A 25,452-nucleotide genomic window follows, 5' to 3' on the forward strand; every position below is an offset into this window, starting at 1 on the left:
CTGTTCAAATTCTATGCATAGTTACAGAAGCACAAAGATGAAGACCTGTCCAGCCTTCTTAAGGTAATTTTAAATGGATTGTTCTTCTTCACTATAAAGTTGAAGTATAGTTAGTAATTTAGCATGTAAGTTTGTGCATGCTCGGATGTTTTCCAAATAAGATGTTTTCTTTCATTTGTTAGACTAACTTTGCTGTTCATTTGCAGTTTGTAATTTATTCCTATAAAGAGATCAGCATAATAGAGATAATTTTACACAAATGAAAACAAGACTGTGAAGGAAAGGTATAAACTTGTATTTTTTCTTTTACCATGCAGCAAACTTAAATATATTTGTTAAAAAAAATAAACTTTTAAACCGTTTAACTGATGTTAATATTAATATTATCGCTTAGTATTCTTATTTTTGGTTAATGGTTAAATGGTCGCTATGAGCATCCCTAGTCATTACGTTATAATCAGTTATGGTCTGTTACTGAACCGATACCGAATCGTCCTCATCTGCATCGCGATGCATTGTAGAAACGATTAATTTCGACACCTAATAATTTCCAGCATTTTTGCCTATAGAAGATTACAGCATTTGGCCAGTATTCTGCTGAAAATGTGCAAGGATTTAAAGCTTGAGGGTTTGATCAGAGAATGTAAAACATAAATATTGTATTGGACCTTCTAGTGTTAGCTGGAACCCAAGTGTGAACACCCTTAAAAAGTAACTATTTCCTTTAGGAGTATAGGAGTCTGTTGTTGTTTGTGTCTGGATGTCTAAAGGCCGGGACACATCAAGCCGATCAAAAAGCTACGTTTGAACACACCGCACAGCCAACGGCAAACTAACATGTGCGTTCTGTGCATGCGTGAGCGGAATTAACGGTCTATATCAGCAGCTACCAATAGTATATATTCGTCATTCAAAAGGAGAAACCGAAACAACGATATACAAGATAAACGCAGATATACGAAACGTAAACAAAGCAGTGCTTGCTTACCATTTTGAATATCAGTAACGTTGATAACTATAAGCATTTTAAGTGGCTCATGTTGTTATGAAAACAGTCGCGTATTAGAATGATTGGGAAAGATCACGTAACATTTAAACAGCCTTCTGTCTGTTCCGCCTGCATTTACGTGCTCGTGTTCATCACTTTCGCTGTAATTCTCCGGCACGGACTCATTCGTTAAACTGAACATCCAATCAGAGTTCTCCCTCTGGCCGACGGCCCTGTTGAATCGGGCAAACTGCCGCCGACGTGAGCCAGACGAGAGCTGACGAGTGGAACACGCCAAACAAACTAGCCCGACCGACGTTGGTCGACAGCCGACCGACGGCTTGGTGTGTCCCGGCCTTCAGCAGTAGAAATACGAGACATATTCATATAAAATAAAAAATTCAAATTGGTTAAAATTGCTGTGCTCGACAAAATATTCACACTATAATTTTTTTGGCCAAGTTGCCTGGCCCTGTTTTATTTTTAAATAAATTTGTAGTGACTAATCAACATCAGAGAACCACAAATGTGTCTTTAATTCTCTTAATATTAATGCAAAATCTCTTCAAGGGGTTCAGCTGAGAAAAGTTTGGAAACCCCTGGTTTAGGATTAAGATCAAAAGGATTTTTAAAGGGATAGTTCTTCCAAAAATGAAAATTTGCTGTTAATTTACTCACCCTCAGGCCATTTAAGATGTAGGTGACTTTTTTTTATTCGGTAGAAAATTAAAGAAGATTAATAAAATGCAAAATAGCGGCTATCTGTTTTTGAGAATAAAAAAAGCATGTCAAAGAACACAAAATTAATACCCGTGGCTCCTGCCAATATATTGAGTTTTATAAAGTGAAACGATCGGTCTGTGCAAGAAACTGTAGATTATTTACAACATCATTACATAGATGTTTTACATGTATAAAATATATAAAGTGAACAGACGAGTCTTAATCAACTTTTTTACATAAACCATGAGAAACCACAACTTTCATCTCGCCCCTTCATTCAAATGTGTACTCACATGCACATCAGCAGCTCTTCGGTCTGATTCGGAACTCTTTCCTCAGTTCAGTGACTATTGGAGGAGCTGGAGCGCTAAATTAATTAATTCATCATAGGATCATATATGCTGGTATTTTTGTCTGACTGACTGTCAGACATCTGAAAGTGAGTTTTGATTGAGGAGCTTGTAGATCTGTGCTGCTCAAGCCATGAACTGTTTCAGATGGTTCGGTCCGATTTGGTGAACTGGTTCATTTAGTTCTCTAAAAACCGGTTCAAATAACTTTTGACTGCTAGTGCATATGCTAATACACATGCTTGATGCTTGCATTTGTCGTTGCATGAACCTTGAGTGTGTCTGTTGACTAGCCTGCTTGTTGCATTTTGTCCTCCAAAGGGGGCGGAGGAACAGTTTTCACTCTTTGGGGAAGTCTGTCCAGACACCTGCCGTTTCTTCTTGTGCCAGGATGATGATGTCAGTGTGGGAGGCCGTTGTAGCTCCTGCAAGAGTTGTGATTCACCTGTTCCAATGGAGATGGACTCGCTCTTCGACATGGACGTGCTCATGTCTGAATTCTCAGACACACTCTTTTCCACACTAGCCTCTCATCAACCTGTAGCATGGCCCAATCCGAGGGAGATTGGTGAGAAATGACAATCGAAGTCTGCTTTGTTAACATATTTATTCAAGAGTAAGATGAACTGACTCTTAAGCTTCGTTGTCCTCTTAGCCCATGCAGGTAATGCAGATATGATCCAGCCAGGCCTCATCCCACTGCAGCCCAATCTGGACTTCATGGACACTTTTGTGCCTCTGCAAGGTACAAGTACAGTTACTCTTGTTAATTGGCAGATTAAGGATTGATTTGTTGACAAAATAAGTGGTTGGGTAACACTTTCGAATCATTATTCACTAGTAAATAGTTGCTTTTTAGCATGCATTTTAGTAGCATATTGGCTGTTTTATGTACTTACAAAGACCATATGTTAGATGCCTTAAACCTACCCCATACCTAAATTTAACCACTACCTTACTAGCCATTAATAAGCAGCAAACTAGGAGTTTATTGAGGGAGAAGTCTTTATTAATAGTGAATGTGTTTCCTCATCTAAAGTTGTGTTGGTTGTTTGTAATAATTAAGAATTTTTTGCAATTTTTATGAAAGAAGCCTCTTATGATCACTGATTCTGCACTTATTTAAAGAAAAATGTAGTAAAAACAGTAATATTGTGAAATATTGTTATATATATATATATATTATATTTTATTTATTTATTTATTTATTTTATTTTAAATATAAAGTGATGGCAGAGCCAGTTCAAATGATCATGTGACAGTGAAGACTGGAGTAATAATGCTGACAAGTCACAGGAATTAATAAAAATTTTAACAATATATAAAGGTATTTTAAATCGTGGTAATATTTTACAATATTACTATTTTTATTGATTTTTTTTTTTTGTCTAATTTGTGACTAAATCACTCTTTTAGCTGTTGATTTTGAATTATTGAATTAATCAAACCATTTTGTGGAACATGACAATATCATATATTGGTCCGAAATTCAGTTAATGTACAACAAATTCACTGAATCTGTCAGAGTAGTTCAGGAGTTAACATACTGTATCAAACATTTTTTAACTTCCTCTTTTTTTTTTTTTTTTTTTGTAACTAGATTTGTTTCACACCCTGCGTCAGCCAACCTTCCCCTCCACTTCCCCCACTGCCCCATCTGTCACATCCTTAACCAGCAGCAGCTCCCAAACACAGGTAACAATCCTGTCCCTGGCTTCACAAATTTGTAGGGATGTAGTTGTTCCTGTTTTTTATGCACTTTCTGTCCTCCTCCACAAATGCACAGTTGCTTCGTGATAATTATAAAACTCAACAATGTGAGTGTAACCCATTAGAATGATTCCATATTATTATGCAATACTGAACATATGTGCTTAGTATAATCAGACCCAATGAGTTGTGCAAAGGCCTCAAATTAGCACCATTTTTAAGTGAAAGAAACTAAGGTCTGTTTGAAGAAACTCAAGTTTAGTATGCTTGCTAGGAGAACTGGACAGTAGGGCTGGGTTGTATATGGCAAAAATAAAAAAAAATCTATATATTTTAAAGTGATTTCATATACAATGAGGGAAAAAATTATTTGATCCCCTGCTGATTTTGTATGTTTGCCCACTGACAAAAGAAAGGATCAGTCTGTAATTTTAATGGTAGGTTTATTCTAACAGTGAGAGACAGAATAACAACAAAAAAATCCAGAAAAAACAATTTAAAAAAAGTTATATATTGATTTGCATTTTAATGCATCAAATATGTATTTGATCCCCTATCAATCAGCAAAGCCTCTTTCACACAGAGATTCCGGAAAATACACGGGTAATGTGTTCCGAGAATCATCCCGGGATCGTTTGATTTTGGTTCATTCACACTGCCAGTGAATTTCCGGAATCCGTGCGTACGTTCACACACACAACTCGGAAAGATCCCGTAAAGACACGTGACATTTCATGTGACATGTATAATGCGCCGTGCACCATTTCACTAAACTGGCGAACGATTTCAGCTTTAGCGCGGATAGTGAGGAGCTCCCTGATCGCTGCTTCATTCCAGTTTACTAATTTTTGTGTCGTGTGAATGTTGATCTGCCTTCAAAACACCTGGTAAAAGAGTCACATGATAACGCGCATCATCAGCCTTTACGGCGTTGGTTCTGGCTTTTGTTCACACAGAGTTCGATCCGGGACTGAACCCGGCAATGTTACTAGGTCTCCATCCTGGGATCGATCACGGAATTAATCCCTGGATGTGTTTGCGTTCACACAGGCTCAAGATTTCTGGCTCCCAGGTGTCTTTTATACAGGTATGGAACTGAGATTAGGATAGGAGCACGCTCTTAAAGGGAGTGCTCCTAATCTCAGTTTGTTACCTGTATAAAAGGCAACCTGTCCACAGAAGTAATCAATCAATCAGATTTCAAACTCTCCACCATGGCCAAGACCAAAGCGCTATCCAAGGATGTCAGGGACAAGATTGTAGACCTACACAAGGCTGGAATGGACTACAAGACCATCGCCAAGCAGCTTGCCAACAAAAGTTGGTGTGATTTTATTTGCAAATGGATGAAACAAAATAACTGTCAATGATCTCAAGGCAGCTGGGACCATAGTCACCAAGAAAACAATTGGTTACACATTAGGCAGGGATTGTAGGTGGGGGGAGTGAATGTACAGTGCTCTCTCCACCTTCAATACCACGACTGAGGTGCCCTTGAGCTCTGGGTGTGTGTTCACTGCTGTGTGTGTGCACTTAGGATGGGTTAAATGCATGAAGGTGGAAACATTATGCTTTGGGGGTGTTTTTCTGCTAAGGGGACAGGACAACTTCACCGCATCAAAGGGACGATGGACGGTGCCATGTACCGTCAGGACCAGGGCATTGAAGCCAACCAGGGCATTGAAAATGGGTCTTGGATGGGTATTCCAGCATGACAATGACCCAAAACACACCGCCAAGGCAACAAAGGAGTGGCTCAAGAAGCAGCACATTAATGTCTTGGAGTGGCCTAGCCAGTCTCCAGACCTTAATCCTATCGAAAATCTGTGGAGGGAGCTGAAGGTTTGAGTTACCAAACGTCAGCCTCGAAACCTTAATGACTTGGAGAGGATCTGCAAAGAGGAGTGGGACAAAATCCCTCCTGCATATCATTTCCATGCATATTCCCATCCATGTGACACCATGTTTAACACCGTCAAAGGTACAAGACGTTAAGGAAATATGAGATGCAGACTAAATGCCATTTGTGCCACATTAATTTTTATTGTCAAAATCATCCGGAATGTTTTGGAATATATCAAAATATTCATAAAAACAAAACTGTTTAGTTCTCAGATAAATAGCCTATTTTAGAATATACTTGACCTCATTCTTTTCACTGACCAAATAGTATTTCAATTGTTTTAAACTCAAATCAAATAAAATGTATGTAGTTTTGCTGAAAAGGTGAACATCTTTTAGCTATTTTTAGTGGAAACAGGTAAGCCAATTATTGCAGTGTAAATACAATTGTCTGACTCGCGTGTCACTGACAAAGTATTTTAAAAAGGAAAATAGTAAACAAAGTTTTATCCTTCAAATACAGTGGTATTTTTCATAATGTTGTGGAGATGGCTTCACACGACATCAACACCTTCGTGCAGCTGCGGTTGTACAGTAACTATTATTCAAACCTGTAAATTGTAAACTTACTCAGTAAATGTGGCTTCTCTGACATTGTAAGCTTACTCAGTAATGCGTAAATATCCCCACAGGCACATCTTTCCAGTGAGCGGATTAAATCGTACAATGGGGCTCCAAAGTCTGAGACCACTTTAAAATAGTGTTTTTCCCCATTTCAACCTGGAATTCATTTGTTTTTAAAGTTATATTTTCACACCCTTTGGCACACTCATGCTCTGTGGCAAATTCTTTTTTTTTTAAAGTTTATTGAGCATTTAGATAAAATACTCAAATTAAAAAAATATGTTGTGTATATATTTTTTGTGGAGCATAACATTTGATACATTAGGCTTTTATGGTTCAGAGTGTATAATAAAGAAGATTGTAAAGCTCATATTCAAGGAGGGAAAAAAATATTCAGAGACCCAGAGTGAGCGCAAATATGCAATTTGGTGCAGTTGCTGAAATTTATATGGCCAAATAGTAATATAAAATTCTGATGGCCTATAAAGTAAATCAATGGAATCTTTATAACAGTAGAGCATCCTAGTTAAGTAAAATGTATATAGATATCAGTTTTCGTGCAAAATCTGCAAATAAAATGGCTCAGTAAAATGTTTAATTGCTTCATTTTATAATCAAATTTGTGTAGTAGATTTTGTTGTTTGGGGAAATGATGATTGAGGGATGAATAAATGTTTCTCAAATGCCTGATGTATCTTAGATTATCCATACAAATCAAGTAAACCTAAATTGCTCCAGTCCACTAAGTGTTTATCTTTGAAATATTACTAACTATGTGAAAGTTATTCTTACATTTACTTGTAAGAATAACTCAACGTGTACAAAAATAATTGATTAGAAATTAGTAAAAATTCCACAGCAAGGAGACACGTAAACCACTACTTGAAGGTGAATGTTTTTACAATTATACTGTAAAACCTTTTACTTGCTAAAAAAGTATAAACTATCAATCAGACGACAAAACGTTGTAGATTATGTAAAACAGGTTTTTCAGCAAAGATTTGATCATAATTTAGAGGCCTTAGAAATTTGCATATCAAATATGATACAGTAAGCCTTATAGTGTTAATATGTATTAATGTATCGTATCTGCTACCACAATTCATGCAAATAGTAGCAAACATATTGCAAATCTTTACTGTCTATTCCTACTTTTTTCCCAGATAATTATTTGCCCACTAGAAAGCAGGAAAGAGCCTGATGTCTCTGTCAGTGTGCTGATATTTGTATCTGTTGATTGCTAGGCTCCTTTGCTGTCATCCATGCCGCTCTCCACAGAGCTTCCCTGTGTGCCACTGGACTACCCCCTCATCCCCTCTGCTCCTTTGCCCAGCCACCTCTCAGTGTCCAGCCAGGACAATGGTAATGCTGTTGGCCCATCCTACCCACAAACCTACATGCCTCTTTTCCCAGAGCAAGTGACCCCCTCCGTCCCATCACTCCTGCCACCACCAGCTCCTCCTCTCCCACCATCCCCACAACCTCTTCAGTGTGGAAGTGTTTCTGCAGTTACTACAGTCCCCCAGCCGGTCCCAAGCATCCCATCTCCAGCCGTAATAACACACACTGCCCCTTCCACAGTAACTCCCACTGATGCAGCCACTACCTTCAGTCACAGAACAAGCTTTGAGCTGCCCGCTGCACCATCTCCACAGCCTGCAGCCTCAACCTCCGCCTCACTCAACTCGCAGCCAGTCAACTTTGCCTTGCCCAAATCCATTCTGCCCACTGTCTCTAGCAAAAAGGCCAGACATCCACAGAGACCGATTGTCCCAGCCAATCCGCTGTCATCTCCTCAACTCATACTCACAGGTTTGTGCCTCTCCTCAAATCAGATTTTGTAACATGCTCACTCTGCACTATAAAAAAACAAAAAAAAACAAGAGGAAAAATAAATCTGGTTAAAAACAAATGGCAGCTGTGGTTGCTAGAACTTTAGAAAAAGTAAAGCAACATTTGAAGTTTAACAGATTTCAATTTATTATTTCAATTTATTAGATTGAAAACTGTATTATTTCAGCAATTTCATGTACTAAAAATATACCAAATTTATAATACTCTAGGCTTAGGCTGTAGTCTGTTACTGGTGTTCACTCCATACATCAATTACATTTTGTGGTGTAATGTATCGCAGTTGATCCATGATCCATACGTACCAGGCCTCATGGTTTGGCATGCATGCAATTCGCTGATTAGTTGCAAAGTTTAACCATTGTTGAGTGAAAGTTTATAATTTGTGTGTGTTTTTAAGTCTTTCCAATTTAAACATTCAAGCAATTTTAAATCATTCAAGTGCAAAAAGAGGTCAAAGAGACCTGCATGCTGTTTTTCATGTGAACAGAATTCAGTTCTCTTTCGCATCTCGAGCTTGAATAGACACAAAGATCTCATAATACCCCTCTCTGCAAGTATTCTAGTTAACACCGTTGGTAATGGCTTAAGTGAAGTGAGTGTAAACAAAGAAATCAGATGTGTATTGCAATTTGGCACGTCTCTATTTCTGTGCTGTGATTAGCTGTTTCCATCAGAGCGTGTGGGAACACAGTGTGGCCCACCCTTCTTTCTTCCTGTGGAACTTGTTTGCATAGTCCAAACACACATCAAGAAAAGAGAATACTTTTTTCTCTGAATAAGTATAAGATGCGTGTTGTAGTTTGCATCAGTTTTAAGGTTTAACAGTTATGAATGGATTTGGATGGATCTTTGTGATCTGTCTTTGTTTCACCCATTGCTGCTGTGTCTGAAGATCCTAGGAATTTTTATGGTGGTTGCAGGCCATCCTTAAGAAATCAGTCTCAAGCTGGGTGAAGGGAACTGCATTTTGACCAATAGGAAGTCCTGTCCTTCCCGGGCTTTGTACCAAAGTTCTTTTTCTTGCCCTCCAAGAGGTGTCTAGCTGTTGTCCTGGCATCTTGAGCTGATGATGTTGGACAGTTTGCTTATGTTAGTCCACCAAGTTCCAATCAAAATGTAGCAAACCTTTGTCCTCTACTGTGGTCAAAGAGGGGCCCCACCATAAACGGGGCCCTGGAATGTACTGTCCACTACAGTTGTTGTCTTTCGTTAAAATGAATGCTTAGTTTGTAAATTGTTCAACCCACCATTTTCAAATATTCAAAGTAAGCGCTACAATTCCTAAACGTCAAGGACAAAATGTGCAGCAATACTGCTGTCGTCACGTTTATTAATCAGTGGCAACATTTTCTCACCGTGGCATCCCTGTAATATACTGACAGTCACCGTAAAAACAGTTCATATCAAAGCAGTCACAGTTCACCATATGTAGATTGTCCACATGCTGAGGTAAATATGCAATGCAATAAACCTTATTTTAACAACATAAGTTGAAACATGAAATCCTAATGTACATAACTGATAAGAAAACAACTTGGTTATTTCAATGAAAAGCAATCAAATGTGAGCCACCACAGAGAATGCATATAATTTGACAGTTTTTCACTGAAGACTGTGTGCCTTAAGGGTGTGTGTGTGTGTGTATGTTCTGTTTCGTATGCATTATGATGCAGAGTGAAAGTAACAGAATCTGTTGTATGTTTTGTGTGCGTGCCGTGAACCAGTACAGAGCACTGTTGCATTAATTAGGCTGTAAGTGTCATCCACTCAAATTGCACAAAAGTCTGTTTACATGTTTCCTTTCAAACTAAATGAATGTTGATGCTTAAATTAAGATTAATTGTAACTATTTCAACCAGTTTGGTTGTCATCCAGAAATTTCCTCCAGAAAACTTGTAGCAGGCATAAAATCGACAGGATTGTCTCTTCTGAAGTTTGTTCTCATCATATACATCTCCCATCATAACCATTCCCAGGTCCCACCAGTGCTGTCATTGTCACTCCGTCCCCTCTCAACTCTGATGTTGTCCCCACCACTGGTATGGTCATTGCCTCCTCCAGTATTCCTTGTGTAAGCTCTTCATCCTTCATGTCCTATCCTGTTTGCAATATTGTTTGTATAAAACGGTTGTGTACCATTCAAAATTGATTTGAGAGAAACTTATAAATTCCAATTCATAAATTTATAGCAAAAAGGATGCTGAATTGTAATTAAGATTTGGAACGAAATGGAATATAATGGCTTTTATTAATTTTATTATTATTAATAATAATATATATATTTCTTTGTTAAAGAATAGACTGCCGTTTGTAAGTTTGGTATCTGTAAGATTTTTTTTTTTTTTATTTGTTCTATTATGTTAATAAAAAAAATATTTGTCAATTATGTTCTACAAAGCTGCATTTATTTGATGAAAAATATGGTTAAAACGGTGATCTTGTGAAATATTATTACAATTTAAAATAATGGTTTTCTGTTTTAAAATGTTTTTGAAATGTATTTTATTCCTGTGGTGCAAAGCTGAATTTTCAGCATCATTATTCCAGTCTTTAGTGTTACATGATCCTTTAAAAATCATTCCGATTTGCTGATTTAATGCTCGCTTTTTTTGTAACATTACAAATGCTTTAATCTTATTTTCTGATTAATTTAGTCCATCTTTGCTGAGTAAAAGTTTTAATTTCTTAAAAACATCTTACTGACCACAAACTAATAATTCATTTTATGAACCATTGTGGAAGATCACTGCAATTTCCCAAATTATTCAATTTTAGTTCTTGTCTTTTATCAATCCAGTCAATCTACTTTGTGGGTGTAGTATTTTTTATCAAATAAATTATACAAAAAATTATTGATGACTTATCTTGCACTCACGGGTGTTTTTAATTAAATGCTGTCTAGAGTGATAATGTTCTCATCCCTTAATACCACTTGTCTCAGATTAGAGGTAATAATGTATGGCTATGATGTAAACTAAAGGACAATTGGTTATTTTTATAAAATAGACCATCTTTTTTTATTATTAAATGCCTGTTCAACGACCAGTTTCTTGGGAGCCTTTAAACCAGAAAACCTAAAGTTTTCTTTTGATACCCATTTTTCTGTAGTGTGCTTACAAAATGTATTTAAATTGTAATTCATTAAATTCCTATAATTCCAATTCAGCATCCCATGGAGTTTAATTGGTTACATTTCTGATTCATAAATGAAAAGGCAGCCAATTTATACATTTTGAATTCTGATCAGCCCTAGTAAATAATAATTCACTTTGCACCAAGCAATGCATAATTGCATTTAAAAAATCACACTGCCTTGCAGGGTTCTGCTGGTTTTCATATTCTCCCTCAGACACAGAAGTCGCCACAACTAATCATACCCAAAGAAGAAACTACCACAACTATCTCCAACAAGACAGCAGGACAATCCACAGGTACAGGTTAGATTCAGCCCAGTCACCTTCAATTTATGCTGAAATTGCTTTGTTTTTTATTTTACACTGAATTTAGGTTTCTGAGAGAGCTTTTTTTTTTTCCCCTCTTTTTCTTTAGCACATGACGGTCGAGTCTCAAGTCAGGGTTCACCATTGGGAGCAGAACAAGTACCGAGCCCCCAGTCACCTCTCAACCCCAGTGCAGGCATGGGCAAAAATGAAGCCAGCCAGGTAATAGTTCATGATATTACACTCTATTATGATACAAACAAATGGAGCTGCTCACTCTCTTACAGTGATGGCTGTCAGTGTGAAACCCTTGTCCCACAATGTTTTGAACAATTTTAGTCACAGAAGGGCCACCATTCAAGTGTGAATTAAATATTCCCTGGAGGGATTTAAAACATATTTTGAAATAAAAATGGTGGGTAACTCGAAGAGAGGGTTTATAGATCACAATACAAGCGGGAGAAGTCTCATATTACGGTCATCACGATCGCAGATGACAACATGCAGAATCAACACTGTTTGTGTATCGCAGGGTACGATTAAATTAATGTACAAGTAAAACACATTAATGCCTATTTAAAACCCATTAATCTCATTGCATTATTTATGTAATTCTAACTGCAGTGTAAATGCATTCATGCCACCGCTGAACAGTCTGTGAAATAAACATAAATATACTTAAATGCCACTTCTGAAAAACAGTGTTATGACCACATAGTAGCCTTAAAGGTTTGTGTAATAAATTCTGTTGAATGTAATTATTAATTCCTAAAGCTACTTTTTTAAAGTGTCTATTCAATTTTTTTCTCATTTAACACAATAATGACTGACAATAAATGATCTTTTGGGGGGGTAATTTCTCAGATCAAATTAATGTGCAATTAATTAATTGGCACATCATATAATTAATAGGATTAAACATTTGAATTGCTTGGCAGCCCCTAATTCTAACTCAATATGTTAATGAAATATGAGGCGTACATAAAATTGCTTATATTGAATGAACACAAACGCATTGAATATTTACTCAATTCACATTTGTTTGTTTCTGTCCATTGACTGTTGGAACTGACATAGGGGGAACTAACAACTCTCTTAACTGGCCAACTGAGCAAGGTTATCACTAATTTTTGTTGAAATATCCAAATATCTTTCAGTTTATCAGTCTGTCTCTATTTGTAATTTTGTCATGTGATTTAACACAGAGCCGCAGAGTGAATCACATATCTGCTGAGCAGAAGAGGCGATTCACCATAAATGCCTGCTTCAAGACATTGTGCAATCTTGTGCCGACTCTCAGGTCTCAATCAAATGTAAATCTGAATTCATCTTACTGTACTTGATTCTTGAAATCACAACCTGATTCTTTCTTGTAGTTGTCTCTGCACAGCTGTAATAAGAGAACCTGTTTTAAATAATCAAAAGTTATTTATTTTGTTACCCACTACTGGGTTTCCAGATTAGTAATGCTACAACACTTCAAAAAACAGTTGATTACATTGGCAAACTGCAACTAGAGAGACAACAGATGCAGGAAGAGACCAAGAGACTGCGAGAGGAGATTGAGGAGCTTAATACATCTATAAGGTATGTTTAGTGCAATAAAGTTGACTTTTTTTCTTTTTTTTACTATTTTAAAGTATTACATTTGGAAAAACTGCTGCTTAGCCAGGATAATTCAGTGTACTGTGATTTAGAGCTCAAAAACATACCTGGTTTCAAACAGGTAACCTCTCTAGATGAACTGTTGAAGATGCCCACTATTTATTGCAGCTTGTGCCAGGAACAGCTTCCTGATACAGGGGTTCCCATCACACGCCATCGCTTTGACTACATGAGGGAGAAGTTTGATGGCTATGTGAAGAACAGAACTCTTCAGAACTGGAAATTCTGGATAGTATCCTTTTAGTCTGAAATAGTCAGTCCACCATATTGGTTTTATACTGTAGCCACATGGCACACGAATCAGCCATCAGTCAGCAGTTATTTTTTTTGTCCATTGCACTACATGATCTAAATTATTTTCTTTTAAATATCCTATGAGGGTACTTAAACTTTTTTTTAAATTAAATTAAGCATTTCCAACCTGCATGTATTTTGACAACAAAGTACACTGATACGGTTTGTTGATCGTAATGAGTTTGGGTCATAAAAAAAAAAAAAAAAACCTAACCCAGCCATTAATATTTAGTATTGTAATTTTAAATAAACTTGTTATTCTTGTTTTGTACCATACAAATAGCATATAGTAATTTTTAATTAGTTTATTCTTCATAATTTATTAAAAAATATATTAATATGTAATAATAATAATGATGATAATAATAAAATGCACATTTTACAGCTGGAATTTTTTTTTTTTTTTGTGAGGGTCCAGTCAACAACACATCAGCGAGCTTGCTGTGGCCCCAAAAATGCTGCCCATGTTATTATTTTTTTCCCCACAACAAATAGGGCCAGTTTTCAGTTGCCCGGGGTAGTTTTTACACTTACACACTCTTTCAGTGAGATATTTATTTATTTATTTATTTTTTGCTCCTTGTCAGCCTCCTGTTTAATATTGGACTACTCCACAGGCCTATTTTCTTTAATACTTTTCTCTCAGTTTAGCGTCATTATTCAGCCTCTGTTTGAGTCCTTTAATGGGACAGTGTCTACAACCAACACCAAAGAGTTGTGTGAAACCACCATGCAGTGGCTGGATCGATACTGTGCCCTCCCAGTCCTCAGACCTAGTAAGTTTTCCATCTCATTTTAATAAAATGTCAGCAACTGGAAACGAAGAGAACGCATTTTTTTATTTCTTGAATGGACAGTAGGGCTGTGCAATTAATGGTAATCGGAAAAGAAAAAAAAATCAGCATATGCAATTTTAGCCTAATATCTTGGGAGGGTAGTAGTGATGTTGATTTAAAAAAAAAAAAAAATTGTGTTCACTGAAATACAATTTTGAATGTAGCATGTTTGAATAAGAGAAAATAAAATCAGAATCATAGTATCCATTAAAAGAATCACAGTGTTATTCGTATTTCACAGCAGCTGTCAGTTTGGCTAAACATCAACATACAATGTATATGCAATTGCTATGGGAATTTGCTGTTTTCAAACATTTTTAACTGGAACATGGAATGGTATTTTATATTATATTTTTAAAATGTAAAAGTCTTTAAGAGCATGTTAATATGTATGTTACTGGTCTATATGGCTAAGTTCACTTTTAAAGAAATATTCAAAGTAGCGAAGACTTATTATTCAAATAATACAATACTTTTTAATATTTTGCATTTACAAATTGTCACTTCTTTTAATTAACCAACATTTTTTTTTGGCAAATAATCTTAAGGGAGAACTGATCATGAAATGTGAAATGATAATTAAAATGTCGTTTTAGTGTATTTTGGTGGTCTCGAATGCAGATTATTTCTGTTTGAAATGTTCTATTGTGGTTACCGTTTGATCATTGTGATGTAGTATATTGTGTGCCTGTGCATTATGTTGACTGTGTGTGTTTCTGTATCCTCCAGTGGTACTCAGGACGTTACGACAGCTCTGTACCAGCACCTCAATCTTGACCGATCCCTCACTTTTGCCTGAGGAAGCTAAAAAGGCTGCTCTCAACCCCAAAACACATTCCTCAGGATCATAGCTTTAACACTTAATGTGATTTTAGTTTTTATTAGCTGAGGCATGTCAGTCTTCAAGGAGTCTTGACAGCAACACTGTGGTGAAGTTTTCTTTGTTGTTACCCACTGAACTCATTTAACTCCACTCAAACTGGTGGAAATGCGAGAGAACTGCTTGATTGTTTGCTTTAAATTTATTCATAGAAGTGTTGTGGGCATGAAATGGAGATCTCAACATACATGGTCAAACCCCTTTTGTATGTTCCTCTTATCTACAGGAATGATACTTCATAGAAGTGGTCACTTAGAATTTATCTAAACTAGACAGTCTTGAAAAGAACAAGCCCCCTTTTCAACATTTGAAAATGGATTTATTTTAAAATAACAAACCAAAGGCAATCTCTCTTGTTTACATGCAGCGTCTAGAGAGCCATACAGCTGGCATGTCTTTGTGTTTCTCAGACTTCATTACGTTTCACTAGAGCTGTTGGCTTTAGACTTGTGGATTTTACCTCTCAGGGTGTTTTTTCGTATATTTGGGTGTCTTCCATATTAATTTGAATATTTATTGGAGCCTCACTCTGTTCATCCCAAAACTACAGCACCACTTATCAAATACCAGGATCAAGACTGGCTTTTTGAAGTGCATGGACAGATGCATGGACATGAAAAATTATGAGTTAAAATTACAAATAGAACTACAGCCACAAATATTTATGTTCTTATAAGGCGGCACATTTGTTGTGCCTTAAATAAAGTAGAGCTATAGAAGAAAAGGTTGAGCTATAGAAGAAAGCAGCCTAGTGAGTTGTACACTATATAGTGTTTTTTTTTTTTTTTTTTTTGGGGGGGGGGGGGGGGGGTTGTTTTTTGCTATAGGCTGTTATTTTAGCCATATAATGATCAAAACAAAACTTTTAATACCATTTAATAGGCCTTTCAATAGCGTTTTTTTTCCTTGAAGGATGTCAGCCACCTGAGTATTACAGTTCACATTAAATGGCCACAGGTCTGAAATGTAAGGACATACATCTATTGTTACACTGTGTTTTTTGAATGTTGAGTGTGTTTTGTTTTGTTTCTGCAAAAACTGAATGAGCCTTTCCAACTCTGGGCTATTCAGTAATAAATGATTTTGCATTCATTGAAATGTGAAGCGTTTGACTAAATAATGTTTGTAAGAAAAGCTGGATATTTTCACTAATCTGCATGAGCAAACCAGGTCAAGATAGAATTCTCTTTAACCTGTTTACCTTACAAACAGTTGTGCCGTCTCCTGAGTTAAGCCTTCACTTTTACAGAGTGAAACCAAAAAATTGTGATTGAGTAAATTATTGCTGTTTGAAATTTTTTTGTAAAATGTGAACACTATGGAGAATTTTTTTTTATTATTATTTGAAGTTCATAGAAACTATGTTCAAAACCTTGTTGTTGCCTTACCCCAAGCTTTCATAAGCCTACATTTAATAATTTAAATTCAAAGCAGTCATGTTTGATGTGGTGGTGGGGGTTGGGATGTTACTGTGCAATATGTATTTTTGTGTGAATCTAGAAAATAAATTGCTCTGATAAATAGCTTATACAATGGTAAAAAAAACTCAAGATGGTGGGGCGGCCATGCTAGCTTGTGCAGTTGTTCCAGTAAACAACTACTTTACATTGTAGTAAAGTGTAATTTCTTCAGTGTTGTCTCATGAAAAGATATAATAAAATATTTACAAAAATGTGAGGGGTGTATTCTGAAGGAGTGGATGGCAGATCGACAATGGCCTTCATAATAATATTATATTTCCTGAATAATTATTAATCAAAGTTACCTTTATGCATGTTAGAGAATAAGCTGATTATGGCTTTAGTCTGCCTTTCTACTCTCTAAGAAGCTGCTCTCATTGTGTGTGTAACCATGCTCGATAAGGTTTGGGGCTGAGGCAACCTTAAAGTAAGATAAGTGTTTCTCTCACTAAAAAACATTTTGATGACTCGTGCATTTACGCAATTAGCAACCTCTGTTAGGATATAATTTCTGGTGTTTTTGAATTGTAAAGCAGGTCAGCCTACGAACTCCATCGCGAGTGTTAAAGCTGAATTCTGCGGATGAAACTGCAAACTTTCTTCAGTAATTTTTTATTTAATTAGCTAAATACTGTTATCTGAGCCTGTGTCATAAGTGATAAGCTATTTATAGTAAAGCACAGTGTTTCAGTCAAATCATAGACACTGAGATGTTAAAGGACATGATACAAGGAGTTCAGATCTTATGCATTAAGAGAGCAATTAGTATTTAAATGTTTCAACTGTCCAATGCATTTAAGAAATAAGAGATTGTAAAAAATAATGAATATCAATCTAGGGGCTATTGTTGAAGAGACATGATGTCTTCATAATCATAATACAGACGCCGAGCTATAGAAGTAATGATTTTGAATAGTCAAAAAGATATATTGCTGCTTGTTCTATGAGCAGTAACTTATCTGTCTTATCTGTCTTATCATCATACAGGGCTTGATGGCTCCGGCTACAGAAGTGGCAGAACATTACAATGAATGGATGGGTGTGATATCTAAATTCACTGAGTAATCTCAGCATGATGGTTTGAAGATATCGAATTGATTTTAGTGATTCAAATATTGCTCTGATTAACCTGTCTCAATGTTTTAACACTAGTAGGTGGTATCAATGGCTCTCATGGTTCTTAAGTGCACCTTTCCTCAGCTGCAGGAAATACCAGATTCTGGAAGAAAACTTTTGAGGATGTTGCAGCGGGAAAGAGCGGTTACCAGTGTGAAGTGATTACTCAATGACGGGTAAGATCCTCTTTTGGCCAGGAGAGGACAACCTAAGGCAGGGGGTCACCACCACTGGGCACCTGTGAGATGGTAGTGGAGTTGAGCGGATGCTTGATAGGCCTAAAAGCATCGTTAAGGAGGGAAATGTAAGAAGTTACAGCAATCTGCCTCAAAAATGTGAGCTCCTTCAGACCTGATCCCCAGCAACCGCACTCCTTGATGGTTTTTCATTATGACAAGCATCCACAACTTTATGCAACTATGCCAGGGGATCACACCCTGAGGGAAAGGAGCTTATTTATAAAGTCAATGGCAAAGGGCTTTCAAGAACCATCTGAGACCATGTGATGACAGCCATTATTTTGAGACAGTTTCTTAATTTACAGTTGGGCAAAAAAGTATTTAGTCAGCCACCAATTGTGCAAGTTCTCCCACTTAAAAAGATGAGAGAGGCCTGTAATTTTCATTATAGGTACACTTCAACTATGAGAGACAGAATGGGGGGAAGAATCCAGGAAATCACATTGTAGGATTTTTAATGAATTAATTGGTAAATTCCTCGGTAAAATAAGTATTTGGTCACCTACAAACAAGCAAGATTTCTGGCTCTCACAGACCTGTAACTTCTTCAGACAAGTCTCTCAGAGGCTCCTCTGTCCTCCACTCGTTACCTGTATTAATGGCACCTGTTTGAACTCGTTATCAGTATAAAAGACACCTGTCCACAACCTCAAACAGTCACACTCCAGACTCCACTATGGCCAAGACCAAAGAGCTGTCGAAGGACACCAGAAACAAAATTGTAGACCTGCACCAGGCTGGGAAGACTGAATCTGCAATAGGCAAGCAGCTTGGTGTGAAGAAATCAACTGTGGGAGCAATTATTAGAAAATGGAAGACATACAATCAATCAATCAATCAAATTTTATTTATATAGCGCCATACAACAACCTGAAAGGTGCCCAGGGCGCTTTCCAGTATAAAAACAAGAAACACAGTAGACAGCAATAAATAAAAGCACAAATATACATAAAAACAACAATCGAGTCAGTGGCTACATATCAAAAGCTTTTCTGAAAAGATGTCTTCAACTGCGATTTAAAAACACACAACTCAGTGATGCTTCGAAGCTGTCCCGGAAGTGCGTTCCACAGCTTTGGGCCCTGAACGGCAAATGACCGGCCTCCAAACTTTTTATAATTGAACTTGGGTGTGACCAGCATGATGTGTTCAGAGGAGCGCAGAGTTCTGGCTGGTTGGTGGACCATTACCAACTCCGCGAGATAAACAGGGGCCAGACAATGGATGGCCTTAAACACAAACATCAGGATCTTAAACTCCACCCTGTACCGCACTGGGAGCCAGTGGAGAGAGCGGAGAACTGGACTGATGTGAGAGCGTTTGGAGGTATTGGAGAGGAGACGTGCTGCAGCGTTTTATACCAGTTGAAGCCGATTGAGGAGTGATTGATTAAGTCCAGTGTAGAGGGCATTACAGTAGTCAATCCGCGAGCTGATAAAGGCATGGACAGCTTTTTCAAGGTCAGCTCGGGACAGGAATGGTTTGACCTTACTGAGGAGCCTTAGCTGGTAAAAGCTTGCCTTCACAACTGCACTTATCTGTTTTCCAAAAATCATACCACTGTCAAAAATAACACCCAGGTTGCGCACTGCCGTATCAAACCGAGGTGCTGGAGGACCAAAACTGGGGAAACTATTGGATGAGTCCGGGGTGAACAAGATGTACTCAGTCTTTTCTTCATTCAAGTGAAGGAAATTCTGAGAAAGCCATTGTCTGATGTTGTGAATACAGTTATGAAGAGGGTCCAGTGCAGAACGGTTACTCAGAACCACGGGAAGGTAGATCTGAAGATCGTCTGCATAAAAGTGAAAACGAACATTGTAATTGGAGATGAGTTGACCAAGTGGCAGCATATTGAGTGAGAACAGTATAGGACCAAGAATGGATCCTTGAGGGACACCAGATGACAGAGGGGCGGCTGAAGAGGAGAAGTACAAGACCACTTATAATCTCCCTCGATCTGGGGCTCCACGCAAGATCTCACCCCGTGGGGTCAAAATGATCACAAGAACGGTGCGCAAAAATCCCAGAACCACACGGGGCGACCTAGTGAATGACCTGCAGAGAGCTGGGACCAAAGTAACAAAGGCTACCATCAGGAACACACTACGCCGCCAGGGACTCAAAACCTGCAGTGACAGACGTGTCCCCCTGCTTAAGCCAGTACATGTCCGGGCCCGTCTGAAGTTTGCTAGAGAGCATTTGGATGATCCAGAAGAGGATTGGGAGAATGTCATATGGTCAGATGAAACCAAAATAGAACTTTTTGGTAAAAACTCAACTCGTCGTGTTTGGAGGAGAAAGAATGCTGAGTTGCATCCAAAGAACACCATACCTACTGTGAAGCATGGGGGTGGAAACATCATGCTTTGGGGCTGTTTTTCTGCAAAGGGACCAGGACGACTGATCCGTGTAAAGGAAAGAATGAATGGGGCCATGTATCATGAGATTTTGAGTGAAAACCTCCTTACATCAGCAAGGGCATTGAAGATGAAACGTGGCTGGGTCTTTCAGCATGACAATGATCCCAAACACACCGCCCGGGCAACTAAGGAGTGGCTTTGTAAGAAGCATTTCAAGGTCCTGGAGTGGCCTAGCCAGTCTCCAGAACTCAACCCCATAGAAAATCTTTGGAGGGAGTTGAAAGTCCGTGTTGCCCAGCGACAGCCCCAAAACATCACTGCTCTAGAGGAGATCTGCATGGAGGAATGGGCCAAAATACCAGCAACAGTGTGTGAAGACTTACAGAAAACGTTTGACCTCTGTCATTGCCAAGGGTATATAACAAAGTATTGAGATGAACTTTTGTTATTGACCAAATACTTATTTTCCACCATAATTTGCAAATAAATTCTTTAAAAATCCTACAATGTGATTTCCTGGATTCTTTCCCCTAATTCTGTCTCTCATAGTTGAAGTGTACCTATGATGAAAATAACAGGCCTCTCATCTTTTTAAGTGGGAGAACTTGCACAATTGGTGGCTGACTAAATACTTTTTTGCCCAACTGTATATCAGTAGCATGATGTTGGTTGCTTCATTGGCAAGAACTGTATAAAAAGTGTAATATTCAGCATTATGATGACTTGAGTGAAGTGACATTCAGCCAAGTATGGTGACCCATACTCAGAATTCGTGCTCTGCATTTAACCCATCCAATGTGCACACACACAGCAGTAAACACACACACACCGTGAACACACACCCGGAGCAGTGGGCAGCCATTTATGCTGCAGCGCCCGGGGAGCAGTTGGGGGTTCGGTCCCTTGCTCAAGGGCACCTCAGTCGTGGTATTGAGGGTGGAGAGAGCGCTGGACATTCACTCCCCCCACCTACAATCCCTGCTGGCCGGGGACTTGTAGGTGGGGGGACTTCAGGACTTCCTGAATCAATGAGGCTGAGATTATATTGATCTAATATATCTATCATAGTTTTTACTTATGCAGGTCATAAGGCATAGCATAGGATAATTACAAGATATGGTGGTGACTAAAAATGAAGAAGGCTTTTGCTGAATGAAGAGATGGTTTGGATAACAAAGGTCAAGGGAATTAAGCATTTGAGGTAAAAATTATTTTAAGAACTGCTCATAGCATATTTTACTTTATAAAGTCAAAATTGAGATCTGAAATAGAAACTTTGACATCTGGAACTTTGGTGAATGATGAAGGGATATATTTTGTAATTAATTTAATATTATAGTCTAAGTTAAAAGTTTGGTGAAACTGTCAAAAGATAATTGCAGAGTAAGAGAGAGAGACTGCTGGAGTGGAGGCTCTGCCTCTCTTATCGACCTGCTCAATGATATTAAGGCCAAAACATTCCAGTGATTTTTCTCCAAATAAAAATCTTTAATGAACAGGCAAACTAAGGACTACGTACAAACTAGGTAAAACTGATAGGAAAATGTTAAGTTTAAATCCTTCCAATTTAACACAAAAAGCAAACCTTATAGGAGCTGTTTCCGTATTCATGTGTCTCGTAGGGATGCGCAAAACAGATGACAAAGGTGAACGAACTGACCATACTGCACCTGTATGCAAGCGTTGCTATAAATCATGTGCTTCCACAGAGACAACACATCAAACCTTTTTAAGCACTTGTTGCTTGCTCATCCTGATCTTTTCAGGTGAGTGCATCATTCATAAATTCAGATTTAATTTGAACTTTTATTTACAACTGATCAACGCTCATACAGATGTGATACAGTAAGATCAAACGTGCATGTGAGACACGCTAGAACCAATGAAGTTTTGGTCACGTAATATATGCACTTGCATTATATACAATCGAATTGGATTTGAATTGAGCAAGAGTTTTGCTATATTAATTTTAGTATCAATGATATGAAGGGAATATTTCTGCCGCGCTGTCGACCGCTAATAAGAAGCAGCAGAGAGAGTGAGATTTATATTTAACTTAATGCTTTTTCTTTGGCTGAGTCTGAAATCTGAGAGAGAGAAATAATAATGTGATTTTGAATATTACTTTGACTGTTAGAATAACACTTAATATTTATTGCCTTAATTGCACAACTTCAGTTGTATTTTTTTTTCTTCAAACTCAGTCAAAATGTATGTTCCCGGTAGGCCAGACATTTTGTTTGCACTGAAAAGATAAGAAGATTTTAATATATTTTCATCTTATTACTTCAGTTAGCCTATTTTATCATTTTTTTCTCCAACATCAAAATGTAACCTATGTTCATAGGTTTTTTGTTAGTTTGATAGAAAGTTATTAAGATATGAATCTGTTTTTATTATTATTATTCTTATTATATTTAATAAAACTGTTCTAAATTCACTTATCTTTTGAGGCTGGTTATTTGTCACCTATGGTATCGATTTAGTATCGATACCGAGGTATTACATTCTGGTATCGTACCGAAGCCAAAATTATGGTATCGAGCCATCCCTAGTGTCTAGTATATATGCGTGTGTGAGGATGAATACTCTATATTTTGGGGAACGACTCTGTTCCTGTTTTGTGTATATTGTGTCACTAACATCTGGAATGAGTGTTTTATCATTACAGATGGGTTAAGTGAAATGGCTTTACAGAAGTCGGTAATTCTGAGTGAATCTAACGAAAGGAGAATGCCGAATATGGGATGAGCTGTAAGTGGATTGGTTATCCAGCTCTGTCTGCTATGGGTAATAACGACTTCTTTTGTCCTTTATAATGCTGATTTGAATCACTCTCTGGATTAATATGTTTAAGAGTGTTTATCTGATTTGGATTTGTGAAATTGAAGATTGCCGTCCATAATGGGTTAAAAATCCATGTCTAAATTCAACTGAGGGTCTAAATTTAATCAAGTTAACGCTTTGTTATTTGAATGGTTAAAGGTAAACATTGTAGACTTGACGGCAAAGAAACAGTGACACATTGTCTAAGTCACTAGCCAAATTATCCAGAGAGAGAGCCCTTACATAAAGAAAGCCTGGTGGGAAAACAAAGGAGTGAATCCTGTTTAGGTAATATTGGTTAAAGTCAAAAGCAGCTATAAGGCTGTCTGTGTGTGTCCTCAAGGTCTGAGTGATGTAATCGTTTGTGTAATGCTAACCAGTTGATGGAGAAATACAGTGACGAGTATTGAAATGAAATATAGCAACTAAAATTAATGTTATAAACAACAAAATTGTAATAGGAGCTATGGAACTGTTTATGAACACCTGTCAAGTCAAATTAAATTAAGATGATTATTGTGAACACTGACCGGGCTTTTTGATCATGTACACTGTTTAACAGGAACTGAGGATGTCTTTTAATGAATATTTGGCAGTTTAAATATTAGCAATAGTATTGTTTTATAGGATTGTGAATCTGTCTGTTTTTGCTCAGTTTATAAAAATTTGGTATCACTTGGTATTCGGTATCACTGCCAAATGATAAATATGAATGAAAGGTTTTAAGACTTGGATCAGGTAGCTGACCTATAAAACTGACGGTAGTGAGGGCCAAATTGACTTTACACAAGGTCCTGAGAATTTGCTTCTGAATATGCTGTTAACTTAGCCAGAGTACAGTATGATAGTTGAGAAGATGTGCATTAAAATAATTAGGCATTGAGTATGATTAAAAGTAGTATGATACAAAAATACATGCATGACAAGTAGTGTGTAGTTTTATTGTTATCAGTTAATTTTCTGATATGACCAAATTAACCAAAAGCCATCATAGCTGTATAAGACATGTAAAAACTAACAAGACAAATGTTTATCTAAAGGGTCATAAAAATGAATTACTTATTGTGCATGTGGTTTTTCTTTTATAATATATTAATGATTTGTTAAATCTGGTTAATGAATATGCAATTGTAGTTTTAAGGCTGTTGTCTAAATGTTTTGTTTAGGAAGTAAGTGTGAAGTAGCTGTAGTAGGAAGAGAGGTATTTACAAAGATGTGTAGATGGAAGCATATATGGATGGAGGACACTTTTCCAGTTAGAGGGACACACAGAATGATTCACTGGAAAGGACATAACTTTTTATGTGAAGAAAGACTAGTGCAAGTAGAACTAGTGGGATTAAGTAAGTAGATGAACGTTAAAGGGAAGTATTTGTACGAAAGAATGTGTTTTATTACTAGAAATGTCAGAAATGTATAGTGACCTCACTTGGTAGACCAGACTGGGGTACTGGACCCCAAACCGGTCTAAAACGGGGGACTGAAGGAGTGGATGGCAGATCTACAATGGCCTTCATAATAATATTAATTATAATATTTCTTGAATAATTATTAATCAAAGTTACCTTTATGCATGTTAGAGAATAAGCTGATTATGGCTTTAGTCTGCCTTTCTACTCTCTAAGAAGCTGCTCTCATTGTGTGTGTAACCATGCTCGATAAGGTTTGGGGCTGAGGCAACCTTAAAGTAAGATAAGTATTTCTCTCACTAAAATAGTCATCAGAAGATATGCTTCAAGCTTGCATCCATATGTGGAAGTTGTCTAAATTTATCTAGGTTTCAGAACCAATCAGAATTTTGATGACTTATGCATTTACACAATTAGCAACCTCTGTTAGGATATAATTGCTGGTGTTTTTGAATTGTAAAGCAGGCCAGCCTACGAACTCCATCGCGAGTGTTAAAGCTGACTTCTGCGGATGAAACTGCAAACTATTTCTTCAGTAAATTTTTCTTTAATCGCAACTCTGACTCCTGGTCTTTGTTCATCATACCTGGTCCATGGGTTTTAACTGTTATTCCCCAGCAACTCACTTCTGTGAGATACTGTAGCCTATATATGTATGTATGTATGTACCAAGAGCTTCTTAAAAACCACAACAAATTCCTTGTGTTTGCACACACTTGGCGAATAAAGCCGATTCTGATGAGTATCAATATTTCTGTCTTACAAACATTAAAATAATCAGAGATGGTATGTATGTAGATGTATATAATCACTGATTTCATCGGTAGTGATCA

At 37.3% G+C, this 25,452-nt stretch overlaps 1 protein-coding gene across 3 annotated transcripts in view; it reads left to right on the forward strand.

Annotated features, from left to right (window-relative positions):
• LOC306869547 (MLX-interacting protein-like) overlaps positions 1–16,301 on the forward strand; it is a 20,903-nt gene extending 4,602 nt beyond the window's left edge. The window contains exons 5-18 of one of the 3 annotated variants that reach the window (XM_079416298.1): positions 22–63; positions 2,383–2,629; positions 2,717–2,806; positions 3,662–3,756; positions 7,482–8,049; positions 10,068–10,162; positions 11,411–11,522; positions 11,641–11,753; positions 12,609–12,647; positions 12,737–12,844; positions 12,991–13,118; positions 13,305–13,428; positions 14,137–14,266; positions 15,056–16,301. In XM_079416298.1, the coding sequence (XP_079272424.1) occupies positions 22–63; positions 2,383–2,629; positions 2,717–2,806; positions 3,662–3,756; positions 7,482–8,049; positions 10,068–10,162; positions 11,411–11,522; positions 11,641–11,753; positions 12,609–12,647; positions 12,737–12,844; positions 12,991–13,118; positions 13,305–13,428; positions 14,137–14,266; positions 15,056–15,177 (2,013 nt within the window). In that variant the 3' untranslated portion in view covers positions 15,178–16,301. The remainder of the gene's footprint in view (positions 1–21; positions 64–2,382; positions 2,630–2,716; positions 2,807–3,661; positions 3,757–7,481; positions 8,050–10,067; positions 10,163–11,410; positions 11,523–11,640; positions 11,754–12,608; positions 12,648–12,736; positions 12,845–12,990; positions 13,119–13,304; positions 13,429–14,136; positions 14,267–15,055) is intronic. The other 2 variants (XM_079416299.1, XM_079416300.1) reach the window with 2 other exon arrangements.
• The last annotated feature ends 9,151 nt before the right edge of the window (positions 16,302–25,452 follow it).

The sequence above is a fragment of the Barbus barbus genome (genome assembly GCF_936440315.1).
Source record: "Barbus barbus genome assembly, chromosome: 5".
In the NCBI taxonomy this organism is placed as follows: Eukaryota; Metazoa; Chordata; class Actinopteri; order Cypriniformes; family Cyprinidae; genus Barbus; species Barbus barbus.